The sequence below is a fragment of the Pristis pectinata genome, chromosome 25 (assembly GCF_009764475.1).
Source record: "Pristis pectinata isolate sPriPec2 chromosome 25, sPriPec2.1.pri, whole genome shotgun sequence".
NCBI lineage: Eukaryota > Metazoa > Chordata > Chondrichthyes > Rhinopristiformes > Pristidae > Pristis > Pristis pectinata.
In genome coordinates, this window is record NC_067429.1 from 31,753,492 (window position 1) to 31,771,312 (window position 17,821).

The window sequence follows — 17,821 nt, forward strand, 5'->3', positions numbered from 1 at the left end:
CAGAGTACAAGAGCCGGACCCGAGCCACAAAGTGCGGTCCGAGCCCGAATGCCCGCAGAGTGCCCTCCAGGAACCCGTGATCCACCCGGTCAAACGCCTTCTCCTGGTCAAGGGAGAGAAATGCTGCTGGGGATCCAGTCTCCTAGATCAGGTGGATCAGGTCCCAGACCAGGTGGACATTGTCCTGAATGGACTGGCCTGGGACTGTAGGAATGGTCCAGATGTATGATCTGTCGCAGCACAGAGCCGAGATGGTTGGCCATTGCCCGGGCGAAGACCTTGTAGTCCGTGCACGAGAGAGACCGGCCGCCAGTTCTTCAACAGGTGGAGGTCTCCCTTGGGCAACGGGACCACAACAGCTCTCCGCCACGAAAGGGGCATCTCCCTGGTGGCCAAGCCCTCCCCCAGGACAAGGACGTAATTGTCCCCCAGGACATCCCAGAATATCTGAAGGAACTCGACGGTCAAGCCTCTAGGCTAGGGGACTTTCCCGTCCGGAGCTGCTGAAGAGCTGCAAACAGTTCGGCCTGAGTTGGGAGCATCCAGCCGCTCCGCTGCCTCTGGCCCGACTGTCGGCAACCCCTCCCAAACCACACCTCAAGTGTCTGCACTGGACGGGTCTGGCGAGAACAAGTCCCCGTAAAAGGAACAGATCTCCTCGGCGATCCCGGCAGGATCAGTGACGGAGGAGCCGTCAGCAACCAGCAATTCTACCAACTGCTTGCGGACTTCCCGCCGCTTCTCCAACGAGAAGAAGGGTGAGCCACGGTCCAAATCGTGCAGCATTTGGATCCGTGCCTTCGTGTACGTGCCTCGGGACCGCTCAAGCTGCAGTGCCCTCAGCACGTCCTTCTCTCCTGGCAGTCCTGCCACAGGCGCTGGTCCCCAGCGGTCAGACCGAGACGGGATTCCAAGTTGAGCAGCTCTCTCTCAAGTCACCCGATCTGAGTCCTGCCCTTTGGTCGACCCCCTAGTGTACTCCTGATATAGAAACCAGATGTGGGCTTTGTCCACATCCCACCATAGCCTTAGGGAGCAGAAGTCCTCCCATTTCTCCCTCCAGGCAATCCAGAAAGCTCTGAATGAATCCCGGAACCGGCTGTCCTCCAACAGCTGGTTGTTAAAGTGCCAGTACGCAGACCCCACCAGTGTGCGCAGCAGAGCGAGCTCTGCCCACATGAGGTGGTGGTCTGAGCACGGCACCGGCCGCATGGAGGCTGTCGAGACATGGGAGATGTATGCCCAAGAAATGTACACTCCCCCCAGACCTCCTCGAGAAGGCACAAGAGTCAGGGTGAAGGTTCCGCCAGGTGTCCACCAAGTCAAAGGAGCCTACGAGCTCCTTCAAGGTCTTCGCCAATGCCGGGTTGTGCTGGAAGCCAGAGCAGTCCTCCTCCTCGAGGGTGCAGTTGAAATCACACCACCCCCCCACCCCCGGAGGATGACACAGTCCCCGGGGTCGATGGAGCCAAGCAAGGTGGACACCTGATGGTACAGGCCTGTCTGCAGCACCCCACACCTGGGGGCGTACACGTTGACCAGGCACGTGGTGGGGTGGAGCAGGTGGCCAGGAACAACATCCTGAACTGTTACTATTTCCAGTTGGAAACCAGGGGCCAACAGAATCGCCACCCCACTAGAGGTAGAGTTGAGGTGACTCATGTAGACCCCTTCCTGCCACTCCAGGAGCCAGGTGGACTCACCTCCTGCGATAGTGTGGGTTTCCTGCAGGAGACTCACTGCATATCTCCCTTCCTTGAGGACAGAGAGAGTATGGAATCTAAGGAGAGAACCCCTGCTGCCGTTCACATTAAGGTTAGCTATGGTGTATTTCATGTCAGGAGTACACTAGGCCTTGGCACCCTTCCCCTTCCTGGTGGGAGCAGAGCCGCTCTTCACCCTGCAAGCCCCAGAAAGAACGCAACCGCTCTTTGCCTTGCAGGCACGAGGAGTGCCAGAGCCACCTGGTGACCCCCCCACCCTCCGAAGGAGTGTGACCACCTCTAGACCTAAAGCCCTCTCATTAGGTCATCCAGGAAGGTATTAAGCTGGCGCCTATTGTTCCCGGTCACCCGCTTCCCCCTTCCCTTCTGTTGAAGGGGGACATGCAGTGACCTAACCAGCCTCAGTAGGCTGTCCCAGCATAGGGAGGCTAATTTAGGGCAATGCTTCACACCTTTGGAAGTCTGAATAAACTCTTGGATCTCCTCTACGGGGATCATGAGGGGCGAGGATATCCATGAGGTCACTTTCAAACGAATCCCCTTCCAACCCCTCACTGCATGCAGAGTCCTCAGTGTCCTCCCCGTGTGAACCAGCAATTGCCAGCTCACCTGTCTCACCGTGCAGCGGGAACCTCAGCCCCACCCACCGACTGCACCTCCGCCTCAGTCCTATCACTAGGAACAGCTGCAGAGGGGCTTTCCCCCAAAACATCCGGGGAACCGTGGCACAATGCCGGTACGATGGGGACATCCCTTGCCCCAGGAGCTGGGCTCGAGGAGGACCCCGATGACTCGAGTGCTAGGGGTCCACCCAGAGCCAGATCCTGAGAGAGGGAGGGGCTGGTCTCCGCCGCACGACTCTCTTCATTAATTCCAACCCCTAAGGAGACACTACCCATTAAACCCTGGGTGGGGGGTTCCAGGGCTGTCTCAGCCGCCGTGCACGGAGGAACGCCGCCACTGGCAGTGGAGACTTCCACCTGCACTGTGGTACTGGGCCGTTCCCTTCCCCACCCACCACAGGGGGATCACCAGGGCACGAGGCTACAGCTGGGGAATCAGGTTGGGGGCTAACCTCTATGTTGGGTCCTGCCCCCTCCGATGACTCCTGCTCATGTACGGCCTCCACCCCACCAGGAGAGAGACTCCTCCTCTTTAGGCTGGAGGAACACATGGACGTAGGGACCACCAGTTCTCCAGCAGCCCCAATTTCCACCACCCCAACCACCTGCGCACTCCCCACAGACCCCCTCTGACCCTCTGGGCAAGTGGGATCCCCGGCACGAGGCGCAGGGGTAGGCGTGAGCTCTGCGTCCCCAGGAGTTTGCTTCTGGAGGTGCTTGCTCTTCTTCCGCACCTTCCTGGTCAGCGTCGGCTCCTCCCCACCCTGCCCCATGCCCGCGCTACACGCGGTCTCAGGCTCTCCCACCTGATCCACAGGGGGAGGGGGAACAGTTGTGCCAGAGGGGGAACAGTTGTGCCAGAGGTGGAAACCTTAGGCCAGGAATTGGGACAGTCCGTCCGAAAGTGCCCCACCTCCCCGCACGCGTGGCACCGTGGCTGCTTGGAGCTCCAGTACACCTGGTAGCTTGCCCCTTCGTTTGCCGCCAAACCACGATCTACCTGGTCAAACACCTTCTGATCAAGGGATAGAAACGCTGCCAGGGACCCAGTCTCCGAGATCAAGTCCAGGACCAGGTGGACATTGTCCTGAATGGACCAGCCCGGGACCATGTAAGACTGGTCCGGATGTACGATCTGTCGCGGCACAGACCAGAGACAGTTGGCCCTTGCCTGGGCAAAGACCTTGTAGTCCATGCACGAAAGAGACTGGCCACCAGTTCTTCAACAGGCGGAGGTCTCCCTTCTTGGGCAACGGGACCATGACAGCTCTCCGCCACGAAAGGAGCATCTCCCTGATGGCCAAGCTCTTCCCCAGGACAAGGATGTAATTGTCCCCCAGGAGATCCCAGAATGCCTGAAGGAACTCGACGGTCAAGCCATCTAGGCCAGGGAACTTGCCCATCTGGAGCTGCTGAAGAGCCACAGACAGCTCGGCCCAAGTCAGGGGAGCATCCAGCCACTCTGCTTCCTCCAGCCTGACCGTTGGCAACTCCTCCCAAACCACACCGCACACGTCCACACTGGACGGGTCCGGTGAGAACAAGTCCCCGTAAAAGGAACAGATTTCCCTGGTGAACACGGCAGGTTCAGTGACGGAGGAGCTGTCAGCAGCCAGTAATTCTACCAACTACTTGCGGATTCCCCGCCGCTTCTCCAACGAGTAGAAGGGTGAGCCATGGTCCAAATCGTGCAGCATTTGGATCCGTGCCCTCACATACACGCCTTAGGACTGCTCAAGCTGCAGTACCCTCAGCGCGTCCTTCTCCTAGTAGTTTCTCCTGGTAGTCCTGCCATAGGCTCGGGTCCCCAGCGTTCAGACCCCAAGTCCAGCAGCTCTCTCTCTCAAATCGCCTGATCTCAGAGTCCTGCCCCTTGGTCAACCCCCTAGTGTACTCCTGACATAGAAAACCGGATGTGGGCTTTGCCCACATCCCACCATAGCCTTAGGGAGCAGAAGTCCTCCTGATTCTCCCTCCAGGCAATCCGGAAAGCTCTGAATGAATCCTGTAATTGGCCTGCCAGTACATGGACCCCACCCGCGTGCACAGTGGAGTGAACTCCATCCACACGAGGTGGTGGTCCAAGCACTGCCATGGCCACGTGGAGACTGCCGAGACACGGGAGACGTACCCCCGGGAAATGTACAGTGGCATGCAAAATTTGGGCACCCCGGTCAAAATTTCTGTTACTGTGAATAGCTAAGCAAGTAAAAGATGACCTGATTTCCAAAAGGCATAAAGTTAAAGATGACACATTTCTTTAATATTTTAAGCAAGATTACTTTTTTATTTCCACCTTTTACAGTTTCAAAATAACAAAAAAGGAAAAGGGCCTGAAGCAAAGGTTTGGGCACCCTGCATGGTCAGTACTTAGTAACGCCCCCTTTGGCAAGTATCACAGCTTGTAAATGATTTCTGTAGCCGGCTAAGAGTCTTTCAATTCTTGTTTGGGGGATTTTTGCCCATTCTTCCTTGCAAAAGGCTTCTAGTTCTGTGAGATTCTTGGGCCGTCCTGCATGCACTGCTCTTTTGAGGTCTATCCACAGATTTTCAATGATGTTTAGGTCGGGGGACTGTGAGGGCCATGGCAAAACCTTCAGCTTGTGCCTCTTGAGGCAGTCTGTTGTGGATTTTGAGGTGTGTTTAGGATTGTTATCCTGCTGTAGAAGCCATCCTCTTTTCATCTTCAGCTTTTTTACAGATGATGTGATGTTTGCTTCCAGAACTTTCTGGTATTTAATTGAATTCATTCTTCCCTCTACCAGTGAAATGTTCCCCGTGCCACTGGCTGCAACACAAGCCCCAAGCATGATCGATCCACCCCCGTGCTTAACAGTTGGAGAGGTGTTCTTTTCATGAAATTCTGCACCCTTTTATCTCCAAACATACCTTTGCTCATTGCTGTCATAAAGTTCTATTTTAACTTCATCAGTTCACAGGACTTGTTTCCAAAATGCATCAGGCTTATTTAGATGCTGAATTTTGTGGTGAGGACACAGGAGAGGTTTTCTTCTGATGACTCTTCCATGAAGGTCATATTTGTGCAGGTGTCGCTGCACAGTAGAACAGTGCACCACCACTCCAGAGTCTGCTAAATCTTCCTGAAGGTCTTTTGCAGTCAAACAGGGGTTTTGATTTGCCTTTCTAGCAATCCTATGAGCAGTTCTCTCGGAAAGTTTACTTGGTCTTCCAGACCTCAACTTGACCTCCACTGTTCCTGTTAACTGCCATTCCTTAATTACATTACGAACTGAGGAAACGGCTACCTGAAAACGCTTTGCTATCTTCTTATAGCCTTCTGCTTTGTGGGCATCATTTATTTTAATTTTCAGAGTGCTAGGCAGCTGCTTAGAGGAGCCCATGGCTGCTGATTGTTAAGACAAGGTTTGAGGAGTCGGGGTATTTATAAAGCTTTGAAATTTGCATCACCAGGCCTTTCCTAACGATGACTGTGAACAAGCCATAGCCCTAACAAGCTAGTGAAGGTCTGAGACCTTGGTAAAGGTTATCTGAGAGCTCAAATCTCTTGGGGTGCCCAAACATTTGCATAGTACTCTTTTCCTTTTTTCATTCTAAAATTGTACAAAACAAAAATAATACACTAATCTTGCTTAAAATGTTGAAAAGAACGTTTCGCCTTTAACTTGATGACTTTCGGAGATCAGTTCATCATCTACTCACTTAACTCTTCACAGTAACAAATTTTGACCAGGAGTGCCCAAACTTTTGCATGCCACTTTACACTCGGTCTATGCAGGAGCCCCCCCCCCCCCTCTAGACCTCCCTGAAGGCACTAGAGTCAGGGTGAAGGTTCTGCCAGGTGTCCACCAAGTCAAAGGAGCCCACTATCTCCTTCAAGGTCTTCAATGCCAGGTCTCACTGGAGGCCAAAGTGGTCCTCCCCCACCCACCCCCAACCACCCACCCACCAAGGATGACACAGTCCCTGAGGTCAATGGAGCTGAGCAAGGTGGACACCTGATGGAACAGGCCCGTTTGCATCACCCCGCACCTGGGGGTGTACACGTTGACAATGTGCAGCGGCACGCCGTCCAAGCGCACGGCGAGGTGGAGCAGGCGGCTGGGAACAACATCCTGAACTTTCACAATTTCCGGCTGGAAAACAGGGCCAACAGAATCGCCACCCCACTAGAAGGGAGTTGAGGTGACTCATGTAGACCCCTCCCTGCCACTTCAGGAGCCAGGTGGACTCATCTCCTGGGATGCTGTGGGTTTCCTGCAGGAGACTCATTGCATATCTCCCTTCCCTGAGGACTGACAGAGTATGGAACCTACAGAGAGAACCCCTGTTGCCATTCACATTAAGACTAGCTATGGTGAATTTCATGTCAGGAGCACACTAGGCCTCAACATCCTTACCCTTCCTGGTCAGAGTGGAGCCGCTCTCCACCCTGCAACCCCCAGAAAGAGCGCGGCTGCTCTTTGCCCTGCAGGCTTGAGTGGTGCCAGAGCCACCTGGTGACCCCTTGCCCTCCGAAGGAGTGAGGCTACTACTTACCCTGATGTCCCTCACCAGGTCATCCAGGAAGGTGTTAAGCTGTCGCCTATTATTCCCGGTCACAGCCTTCCCTTTCTCCCTCCGTCCGAGAGCGGCACACAGCGACCTTACCAGCCTCGCCATGCTATTCCAGCATAAGGAGGCTAGCCTAGGCTGATGCTTCGTGCCCTTGGAGGTCTCTTCTACAGATATTAATGGGGACCTGTGAGGAGGGTTGAGGATGTCCATTGTCTCACTATCCCCTTCCACCCCCTCACTTCATGCAGAGTCCTCCATATCCTCCCCATGTGAACCAGCAAACGCCAGCTCACCTGTCCCACACTGCGCAGCAGGAACCTCAGCCCCACCTGCCGACTCCACCTCCGCCTCAGTCCTATAGCTAGGAACAGCCGCAGAGGGGCTGTCCCCCAAAATATCCAGGGAACCAAGGTTCAATAGGGCCGGCACGCTGGGGACATCCCTCGCCTCAGGAGCCGGGCTCGAGGAGGACCCTGATGACTCGAGTTCTAGGGGTCCACCTGGAGCCAGATCCTGAGAGAGGGAGGGGCTGGTCTCCACCTCTCCAGTTACTCCCACCCCTAAGGAGGCGGTAACTACTAAGTCCTGGGTGGGGGAGTTCCGGGGCTGTCTCAGCCGCCAAGCTCGGGGCAACGCCACCACCGGCAGTGGAGACATCCTCCCGCACGATATCACTGGGGTAGCACCCTTCCCCACTCACCACAGGGGGATCACCAGGGCACGAGGCCACAGCTGGGGATTTAGGCTGGGGGCTAACCTCCACAGTGGGTCCTGCCCCCTCCGATGACTCCCGCACGTCTGCGCTCTCCGGCCCACCAAGAGAAAGACTCCTCCTCCTCTTCAGGCTGGAGGAACACACCGATGTTGGGACCACCGGCGCACTCCCCATCCACCTGCGCACTCTCCACAGACCCCCGCTGACCTTCAGGGCAAGTGGGATCCCCAGTACGAGGCACAGGTGTGAGCTCTGCGGCCCTAGGGATTCACTTTCCAAAGTACTTGCTCTTCTTCCTCACCTACTTGCTCCACATCAGCTCCTCCCCGTGCCCATGCTACACGCAGCGTCAGGGTCTCCCTCCTGATCCTTGCGGAGGGGGGGATAGTGGCGCCAGACGTGGAGACCTTGGGGCAGGAGTTGGGACAGTCCCTCCGAAAATGCCCCACTTCCCCGCACGCGTGGCGCCAAGGACACTCAGAACTAGTTTCCACCTTCGTACCGCACAGTAAATCAACCCTCAGTGTCCTCCTGGGCCAACTGCGTAAACAGCTGGTGCGGAAAGGAGATAACATTATGGTGGGTGTGATGCTTGAATTTGTGCCTGATGGCGATGATCTCGAATCTTACTTGTCCAAAGAGGGCAAGATGGGGAAGGAGGGCCTCATTGGGAATGAAGGGCTTGACGTGCCCGAGGACAATCTGCTGTGTAGGAGCGGTCACCAGCTCCAGCTGCGGGAAAGTCTTGTCCACCATGAGCCTCCTACTGAGGACCCGATGCACCAGTTCATTGGTCCCCAGGTAAAACACCACCTTTCCGAACTCCTTTTCAGAGGCTGGCATACCATCCACACCAACCGAGTCCTCCATGGCCTCTGAACACGTTTCTAGGGTTAGTCCAAGGGGGCAAAATGCATTGCACCCCGAGTTTAAGCTCCACTGTCCAAAACAGGGTGCTGACCCAGGGTGTAGAGGTAGCTGCCTTTGCATAGTCCCTCGGAAATCCGCAACTCCCAGGTGACAGATCCGGCATGGTGGCACTACTGTCTGAAACGGAATGAAAACAATAGAATAAACGCTGCTAAAGTCACAGAAAGCGAGTGGTGTTCCAAGACGGAACAGTTCAGAACTTCTCGCCGTTCCCCTTAGTCGTACTGCGTCAGTAGATCCCATTGGTACGGCTGCCTCGAGGTTGTGGGGCCCCACAAAAAGCTGGATAATATTGCTGACAGCCCCATATTAGCCTTTTTAATTAGACAGCGAGCTGGAAAGGAATCTTCAGTTGTTGTGGTATTAGAAAACATCCCACACTCAACGGCCTTTTTTGGCAAGATGCCAGCTACTTCCAATGCCAGCTACTTCCAATGCCAGGAAGGGCTCTACTGGTCCCGAAAAATTCCAAGGCTGAGAAAGGTCAAGACGTCCAAAGAATACTCCAACACCCACACTGATGGAGGCACACAATGAGGCAGGAGCGAGGGGGTTTCCTCCAATGTTAGTGGGAAACAGATGATGATTTCCTCCCTTCCGTAGGAGTAAAACAGCTTCCTGGCAAACTGACAGTCACTGCGGCGAGAAAACTGTGCAGTCGGCAACCACCAACAGTCCAACCAGTGAAAAACTTCAAAAGAGGCCCCCACACTGGAACAACCACTCACTAAGGTGCTCAGGAGTCCTGCTGCACCTCCTCTGATGTTTCAGGACAAACTTTATCCAACAGTTTTCTTTCGGTTTCTCACAGCTCGATCAGAACAGCTCAACTCTGTCTGACCCCGGGAGTGTGTGATGGGGCGGTGTAGAGGGAGCTTCACTCTGTGTCTGATCCCGGGAATGTGTGATGGGACGGTGTAGAGGGAGCTTCACTCTGTATCTGACCCTGGGAGTGGGTAATGGGATGGTCTAGAGATTGATTATTATTGATTATTTCTTTATTTGTCATTGTACTGTTGCAACAACGACACAACGAGATTACGATGGCACTCCCTTGCCTAATAAAACCAAAACAGTAAATTAATAAAAGCAATTATAACTATAAAATAAAACAAACATACTTACCCAAATATAAGGTATAAAAAAGTATAAAAAGGCAGTGTGCAAATGAACCGTGATAATCAGCAGCAGATCAATGTCACTATATTAAATAACACAGTGATGAGTCCAGCCGGTAAAGGGGGGAGACATAGTGTGTGTATGTATGTATAGGAGGTGTCAGTCCATGTTCAACAATTTAACAGCTTTGGGGAAAAAAGCTGTGTTTCAGTCTTGTAGTGTGTGCATGTATTGTCCTGTATCGCCTACCAGAGGGGAGTAATTTAAAAAGGTAGTGAGCAGGGTGAGCTGGTTCTCGAATGATGTTTAAAGCCCTGCTCCGACATCGAGCCTGATAGATGTCCTCCATCGCTGGTAACTGAGTCCCAATGATGTTTTGGGCCATCTTGATGACCCTCTGCAGAGCCTTCTGCTCCTTCCTAGTGCAGCTGACATACCAAGCAGGAATGCTGTATGTCAGGATGCTCTCCACCGCACACCGGTAGAAGCTCACTCTGTGTCTGACCCCGGGAGTGGGTGATGGGACGGTGTAGAGGGAGCTTCACTCTGTGTCTGACCCTGGGAGTGTGTGATCAGATAGTGTAGAGGGAACTTTATTCTATGGGTGTTTGTTTCAAAATAACTGTATTGAAAGCAACAATGAACAGAACTCAAAACTTCAATGAAACTGGAGCAGAAAGTGCAGATGTATGAGTCTGGCTGCCGAGGTGGTTTCGGGGCCTGGGTCCAGAGAGCAGATCAGTTGGAGCAGCTTCATCTCGGGTGTGCTCTACAATCCTGAGCACCCTCCACACTCACTGTGGTAGGGCTCCTGGAGGTTGACCCCCAGCCTCGACGACATGAGCTCGTTCCTCCACTGTCGGGGCCGGGTGTCGGAGGACAGTCCTGCACCTGCGGGAGAGCACTGACAAGAGGTGATTATTGAGTCATACAGCATGGGAACAGGCCCTTCGGCCTAACTCGTCTATGCCAATGAAGGTGCCGTCCTGAGCTACCCCCATTTCATTCACACTTAGCCATATCCCTCTAGCATAACACTATTACAGCGCCAGCAACCTGGGTTCAATTCCGGCCGCTGTCTGTAAGGAGTTTGTATGTTCTCCCCGTGTCTGCGTGGGTTTCCTCTGGGTGCTCTGGTTTCCTCCCACATTCCAGAGACGTACGGGTTAGGAAGTTGTGGGCATGCTATGTTGGTGCCGGAAGCGTGGCGACACTTGCAGGCTGCCCCCAGAACACTCTATGCCGAAGATGCATTTCACTGTGTGTTTTGATGTACATGTAACTAATAAAGATATCTTATCTCTTATCCATGAACCTGTCCAAATGGCTGTTAAACAATGTAATTGTACCCACCTCTACCACTTCCTCTGGCAGCTCGTTCCATAGACCCACCACCCTCTGTGTGACAAACCTGCCCCTCAGGTCCCCTTTAAATCTTTTCCATCTCTCCTTAAACCTATGACCTGTGGCTTTAGACTCTGGGGAAAGACTGTTTACATCCCTCATGATTTTATAAACCTCTATAAGGTCACCCCTCAACTTCCTTCGCTCCAGGGAAAACACTGCCAACCTATCCAGTTTCTCCTTATAACTCAAGCAGCATCCGTGTGAGAGGAAACCAGAGCACCCGGGGGAAACCCACACGGTCAGAGGGAGAACGCGCAGACTCCACGCTGACACCACTGGAGATCCCAAGTTGCCCCACTTATTTTCCCCGCACACCCATCTGCTCTCGCTCTGATTCTCCCAGCACTCACCCATCCGCGGGTACCTTACAGTGGCGTTAACCTACACACCAGCATGTCTGTTTCTGGGTGGCAGGTAGTGACGATGTCCCACACTCTGGAAAAGGTCCCAGGAAAAGACATGCAACTCCTTCCTTGTGATTCCATCCTCTTCCATCCTAAAAGGGGCAGCGGATCGATGAATCAGTTGATGCCACCTCACAGCTCCAGTGACCCAGGCTCGAATCTGACTTCAGGTGCTACGTGGAGTTTGCACGATCTCTCTGTAACCACGTGATTTCCCCCAAGAGCTCCAGTTTCCTCCGACGTCCCAAAGGCACATCGGTTTCAACCCAAAGCGTCGACTGTGCACTTCCCTCCACGGCTGCCGCCTGACCCGAGTTCCTCCAGCATCTTGTTTTTTGCTCCAGATTCCAGCATTTGCAGTCTCCTGTGTCTCTATGTTGGTAGGGTAACTGGCCACTATAAATTGCTGCTAGTGTGTATGTGAGTGGTAGGAGAATAAAGGGTAGTTGTTGGGGATGTAAGGCCAAAGCGATTACAGAGAAATATGTTGGGAAAGGGGTGGATGGGATTGCTTTCATGACCCAGCAGAGGTTCGATGAGCTGAATGGACTCCTTCCCTGAGATGGTAAATGGGACCTGATCTTTACCCTGAAGCCAGTACCCTGGTGGGAAAATCCTTCACCAGCCACCAGCACATCCCATCTGGGAGGATGCTCAGTGTACAGGTATCTCTGCTGATGGGTGCGGGCACAAGCCAGTAACTGACCGCCCTCCTCAATCGGGAGACTTGGAACCCTGACAGAGACCCAGTGCTCCCTCTAGTCCCAGAACCCACCAGCTTCTTCTGATCTTAGCAGCAAAAGCAGGGGGTGGGACCAAAATGACCAACAGTATGGAGGTCACCAGTTGGTTTATGGCCAAAGCTCAGCCCCTGTAGGAAGCTCTCAGTGGTCCTGGCCAGTGCCCTACCCGGGGAGTGATTGACACCTCCAGCTCCTGCTGGTTTGCCGGCCAGGCTTCCTCAGCAGGGCTCAGGGAGACCGTCAGATAGAGGAGATGTGTGGCCCTCCACACAAATGGTCCCATCTCCAGCAGGGATTCCACACTGACCTGCCAGGAGTCTGGAACATTTCTCCCAGTTGATGCATGCGGAGGATGAGGAAGAGGAGAGCCACTGTCACTTGTACATACTGGGATCTGTGACCAGGAGGAGAGGGTCACTGAGTAAGCCAAAAGGACAAACTCAATCCATGCAGAGTCAAACCAAGTAACCTGCTCCGAAGAATACGCAGATGGAATATAATTGACCAAAGGTGGAACGTCCCTGGAGCACTCGCCTCCCAAGGTCAAGGGGCGCCAAGGACCTGTTGAGTTTAACCAGACACTCAGCAGCAACCTGCAGAAGTCGGACCCAGGCCAAAAATCTGTACAGGTGCAGGGTCTTAAAGACATTCGTGACCCACCCTGGGCACTGCTGCCTTCTGTCAGGGGAGGGAAAGGCAACAGAGGGCCCAGTTTCTGGCGAAAGGTGAACCAGGTCCTGGACCAGGTGGATGTTGTCCTGAATGAACTAGGATCATGTTTGACTGGTTGGGGTGGATCACATCACGGCATGGTGCCCCGGCGGGTGGACGTTGTCCAGGCAAAAATCTTGTATTCCGTGCTGAGGAGGGAGACTGGGCTGCAGTTTCTTAAAGGCGGAGATTGCAGCTCACTTTTTTCAGGCTGATCCCCGGGATGGGGTGACTGACTTCTCCTCCAGTTCTGTGGGTCCTGAGGTGACTGATCTTGCCCATTTAAGGGCTTTGAGAACATCCTTGACACTTTCGCCATCACCTGGTGACTTCCTCCCATGACAGAGCTTGGTGTCGGTTTTAGGAGTGTGATGTGGGGCATGTGAACATCTAGTCTCCAGTGGTTCCTGGGCCCCCTTCCCACTGGATCAAGACCTCACTCTGTGAAGCCTGTGTAGTAGCTGGTGTGGAACGGCGGCTGTCCACATTAAAGGAAACCTGGCACAGGCTACTTCCAGTCCACAGTAGGGATGTGGGATGTCAGGACAACCCCAACAGCGACAGACCTGAGTGCTGCTTTCACTCTCATACCTTGGGAGCTCAGATGCTTTGATGTCGGCATCACTGCAGAGTGAGACACGACAGGCAGGAGATGGCCAGTTGAAAGAACGAGGCAGTGGGAGCATCCTCTGGAGAGACAAACAGGAAGAGAGATGGTGTCGGCTCAGAGAGAGCTTCACCATCAAGAATGAGCTAGTTGACGTCTCAGCGATCTTACTGAACAATTAGTGGATGCCTCATGACCCTACATGCTGGGGGGATATCTCTGCATGCATCCAAACGCTGGGAACTTTGGGCAAGGTGAAGCAGGACATTTGCTCCAAGGAGGTCATCATCCCAAATGGAGATAGGCTGATCATCCTGGGTAAATCTAGTAACAAGCTGGGAGACAGGCAGAGTGTGAAAAGCTAACTCCATAGGCTTCTCTTTCTGCACAATGTATGGTCCTGTTATAACCGGCACCCTGCTTCATCAGAGGGACAAGTGCAAGGCTCATGGTAGCTCGTCCCATTCCAGGCCACAGCTCTGCCGCAGCCACTGGCACCTGATGGGTTATATCATATTAGTGGGCGGTTTGCAACAAAGAGAGGAAAGCAAGTTGTGGAGAGGATGTTACAAGGCTTCAAAGCAATATAGATAAATCAATAGGGCTTGAAATCTTGACCTCTACCCTGTCAGCACGCTTAGGCCCATCTGGTCCATGCCGGCCAAGATGCCCCATCCAAGCTAATCCCATTTGCCAGTGTTTGGCCCATAACCTTCCAAACCGTTCCAAATCATGTATCTATCCGTCTTTTAAATTTGTTAATGTACCTGCCTCAACCACTTCCTCTGGCAGCTCGTTCCACATGGATACCACCCTTTGTGTAAAAAAAAGTTGTCCCATAAATTTCGATTAAATTTTCCCCTCTCACCTTAAACCTGTGCCTTCTAGTTCTCGATTCCCCAACCCTGGGAAAAAGACTGAGTGCATTCACCTTATCGATGCCCTTCATGATTTATACACCTTTATAAGGTCACCACTCAGTCTCCTACGCTCCAAGGAATAAAGTCCCAGCCTGTCCAACCTATCCTCGTAACTCAGTCCCTCAAGTCCTGGCAACATCCTTGTAAATCTTTTCTGCACCCTTTCCAGTTTAATTACACCTTTCCTATAGCAGGGCGACCAAATCTGAACACAATACTCCCAAGTGTGGTCTCACCAGCATCCAGTACAACCGCACCGTGACCTCCCAACTTTTATACTCAATGCCCTGATTTATGAAGGCCAGCATGCCAGAAATCTGCTTCACTGCCCTATCTACCTGTGACTCCACTTTCAGTGAACCATGTACTTGTACTCCTAGGCCCCTCTGTTCCACAACGCTCCCCAGGACCCTCTCATTCACTGTGAAAGTCCTACCTGGATTTGACTTCCCAAAATGCAACACCTCGCGCTTATCTGAATTAAACTCCATTTGCCATTCCTCGGCCCACTGACCTGGCTGATCAAGATCCCCCTGTAATTTTTGATAACCACCTTCATTGTCTACTAGTGTCATCTGCAAAATTACTAACTGCCTTGTACTTTCTTATCCAAATTGTTGAGATAGATGACAAACAGCAATGAGCCCAGCACTGACCCCTAGAGAACACCACTAGTCACGGGCCGCCAGTCTGAGAAACAACCTTCGACCATCACCCTCTGCTTCCTACTGTCAACCCAATAGTGTATCCAATTAGCCAGCTCTCCCTGGATCCCATGTGATCTAACCTTCCAGAGCAGCCTGCCTTGTGGAAGCTTATCAAAGGCCTTACTGAAGTCCATATAAACCACCTCTAGTGCCCTGCCCTCATCGACTTTCATGGTCACATCATCAAAAAACTCAAGTTCGTAAGACATGATCTCCCATGCACAAAGCCATGCTGACTACCCCTAATCAATCCCTGTCTTTCCAGATGTACCTATGTCTTATCCCTCAGGATCCCCTCCAGGATCTTGCCTACCACAGATGTTAGACTTACTGGCCTATAGTTCCCAGATTTTTCTCTGCTGCCCTTCTTAAATAAAGGCACAACATTTGCTACCCTCCGGTCTACCGGCATCTCAGCCATGGCTAACCTTGATGCAAAGACGTGACAGAGGGAGTTCTTGCAAAGGCTGAATGGGATTGGGCTGATCTCTGACCACCGCTCGCCCCTGTGGTGCCGGTGGAAGGAGGACGTCACTCACGGCTGTGAAGGGTGAGACGTTAGACAACCTGCCACGTAATGGCCTCTGTAACATCCACAGACATGAAGCTCTCACACAGTGAGGACCTTGCCCAGAGTCATGGAGACTGCACTTACAGCCTTTCTGTACATTTTCATGGTTGTCACGTTGGGGTGGATGTAGATTTGTCCCCCCTCCCCTTTGTTTTCCCACAGTCCTGTGGCCCAATCACCCTTCACCCCTTCCCTTTCCCCTCTCCTGCCTCATGACCTGCCCGTCTATTCCCCACCTCCTTTCCTTTATTCCATGGTCCACTGTCCTCTCCTACTGGATTCCTCCTTCTTCAGCACTTTGCCCCTTCCACCCATCACCTCTCAGCTTAGTACATTGAGAGCCACCCCAGCCCCAGTTACAATAATTAGAATAAAATGTTCAGAGAGGGGGTGTCAATGAAGGTGGGGAAGGGAGGGGAGCCCAGCAATGGTGCCTCTGCATTGGTGCATTAACAGTGATGGATTGTTGAGCTGGGGGAGAGGATCATCAGGTCAACCCATAACCGCCTCGGCCTTTCCAAAGTTCTAGAGCTTCCTTCACACAGGCAGCTCCAGCCGACCTGGGCCAGGCACTGATTTGGGGAGGGAGGAACGTAGTACCTGGCTCCCCCTCGAGTCCAGCAGCCCCACCCCATGGTTAGTTCTCCTCTCCTCCGCCAACTTTACAATGTGTGTAAAATCACCGCCCTGTGATCTTGAAAAGCTGCTCTTCACCAGAGGCCCGAGTCTGACGGCTCCAAAGAGTGAAGTGAATCCAGAGAGAGACCTGGTCCCTGGGGACAGCAGCACGCAGGGAATGGATGGCACCCAGTCTGTGTTCTGCTCTGTGCTTACTCTCTGCGGTCTCTGTTCTGTTTGCTCTCCCCCCTCCTGCCCCCTCCCCTTCTCCCAGTGTCTGCTGTTCTCACCCCACATGCGGTCTCTTCCTTTATTCTCTAGGGACCATTCTCTCTGTTATCTTTGCTCTTCAGCGGCAAGGGGGGGGGGGGTGGAAATCATTTTTGGGTGCTGCTCTCTGTAGGTGTCTCTCGGTGCTGCACTCTGTGGGCACCTCTGGGTGCTGCTCCCTGTGGGCACCTCTGGGTGCTGCTCTCGATTCTACGGTGGTGCTCAGTGTTTTAGCTGCTCACCATCTGCTGCTGTTGAGTGTTTCACTGTTGGAGTCTGGTGTGGAAACTTAACGATCTCTTTTTTTTAAGGAGGGTCGAAGAACTTTAAACCAAACCTCTTGAACTCCACGTCGGACTCGGACCTGATGAAGTATCGAGCTATCAGCAAGATCCCACAAATCACCCTCAACTTCGTGGACTTTAACCCTGACATCATCTTGACACCCTCACCCACAGAGATCGAGATCATCGCCCCGAGCAAAGTGAAGGAGAGAACCCAGAACGTCACAGAGAAAGTCACACAGGTACCAGCCCCTCACTAACCCCTCCCTGCCACTTTACTGACCTCTCACTAACCTCTCTGATGGTAAACCAGGGGTTTGTTGGTTCTGCGCCAATTTTTCTTAAAGGCCCATTCATGGAACATGGGCGTCACCAGCAAGGCCGGTGTCTGTTGCCCTTGAATGTGCTGGTAATCTTCCTTCTGGACCTGCTGCAGCGGGGGTCAAGTGGGGGGTTCCCTCCACGTGATATAGTTCTGCGTCGGGACCTTGTGGGACTTGGAGAAGTGGAGGCGTGGCAACCTGTGCTGGCCCTTGCTCATCAAGGTGGTGGATGTGAGTGTGGGGGGGGGAGAAGGGGAGGTTGGGGTGGGCACAGTTTTCTCACTGAGATGTACACACAAAAGACACTGTGGGGAACTGAACCAGCATTAGTGAGAGGAAAGCAGCAGATTAAAGTCTAGCTTTTCACAACCTCAAAGTTCCAAAGCAGCTAATGCGTTAGTGTACAGTGTGAGCTGCATGCACACAATGGCCAATTTGTGCACAGCAAGCTCCCATGCCAACAGTGTGAGAATCACAGGCACATCCCTTCCCTGAGTGGTGGGTCGAGGATAAATATTGGCCAGCAGGCCAGCAAGAACTCCACTGGTCATCCTGGAGTCTTTTTACTTCCAGGATTATGGAGAGACAAGGCCTTGGCGGGGAGATCGA

At 53.1% G+C, this 17,821-nt stretch overlaps 1 protein-coding gene across 3 annotated transcripts in view; it reads left to right on the forward strand.

The window, feature by feature from the left end:
- kcnh6a (potassium voltage-gated channel, subfamily H (eag-related), member 6a) overlaps positions 1-17,821 on the forward strand; it is a 165,298-nt gene that overhangs the window by 72,741 nt on the left and 74,736 nt on the right. For all 3 annotated transcript variants that reach the window (XM_052038856.1, XM_052038855.1, XM_052038854.1), the window contains one exon: positions 16,917-17,131. In XM_052038856.1, coding sequence (XP_051894816.1) covers positions 16,917-17,131 — 215 coding nt within the window. The remainder of the gene's footprint in view (positions 1-16,916; positions 17,132-17,821) is intronic.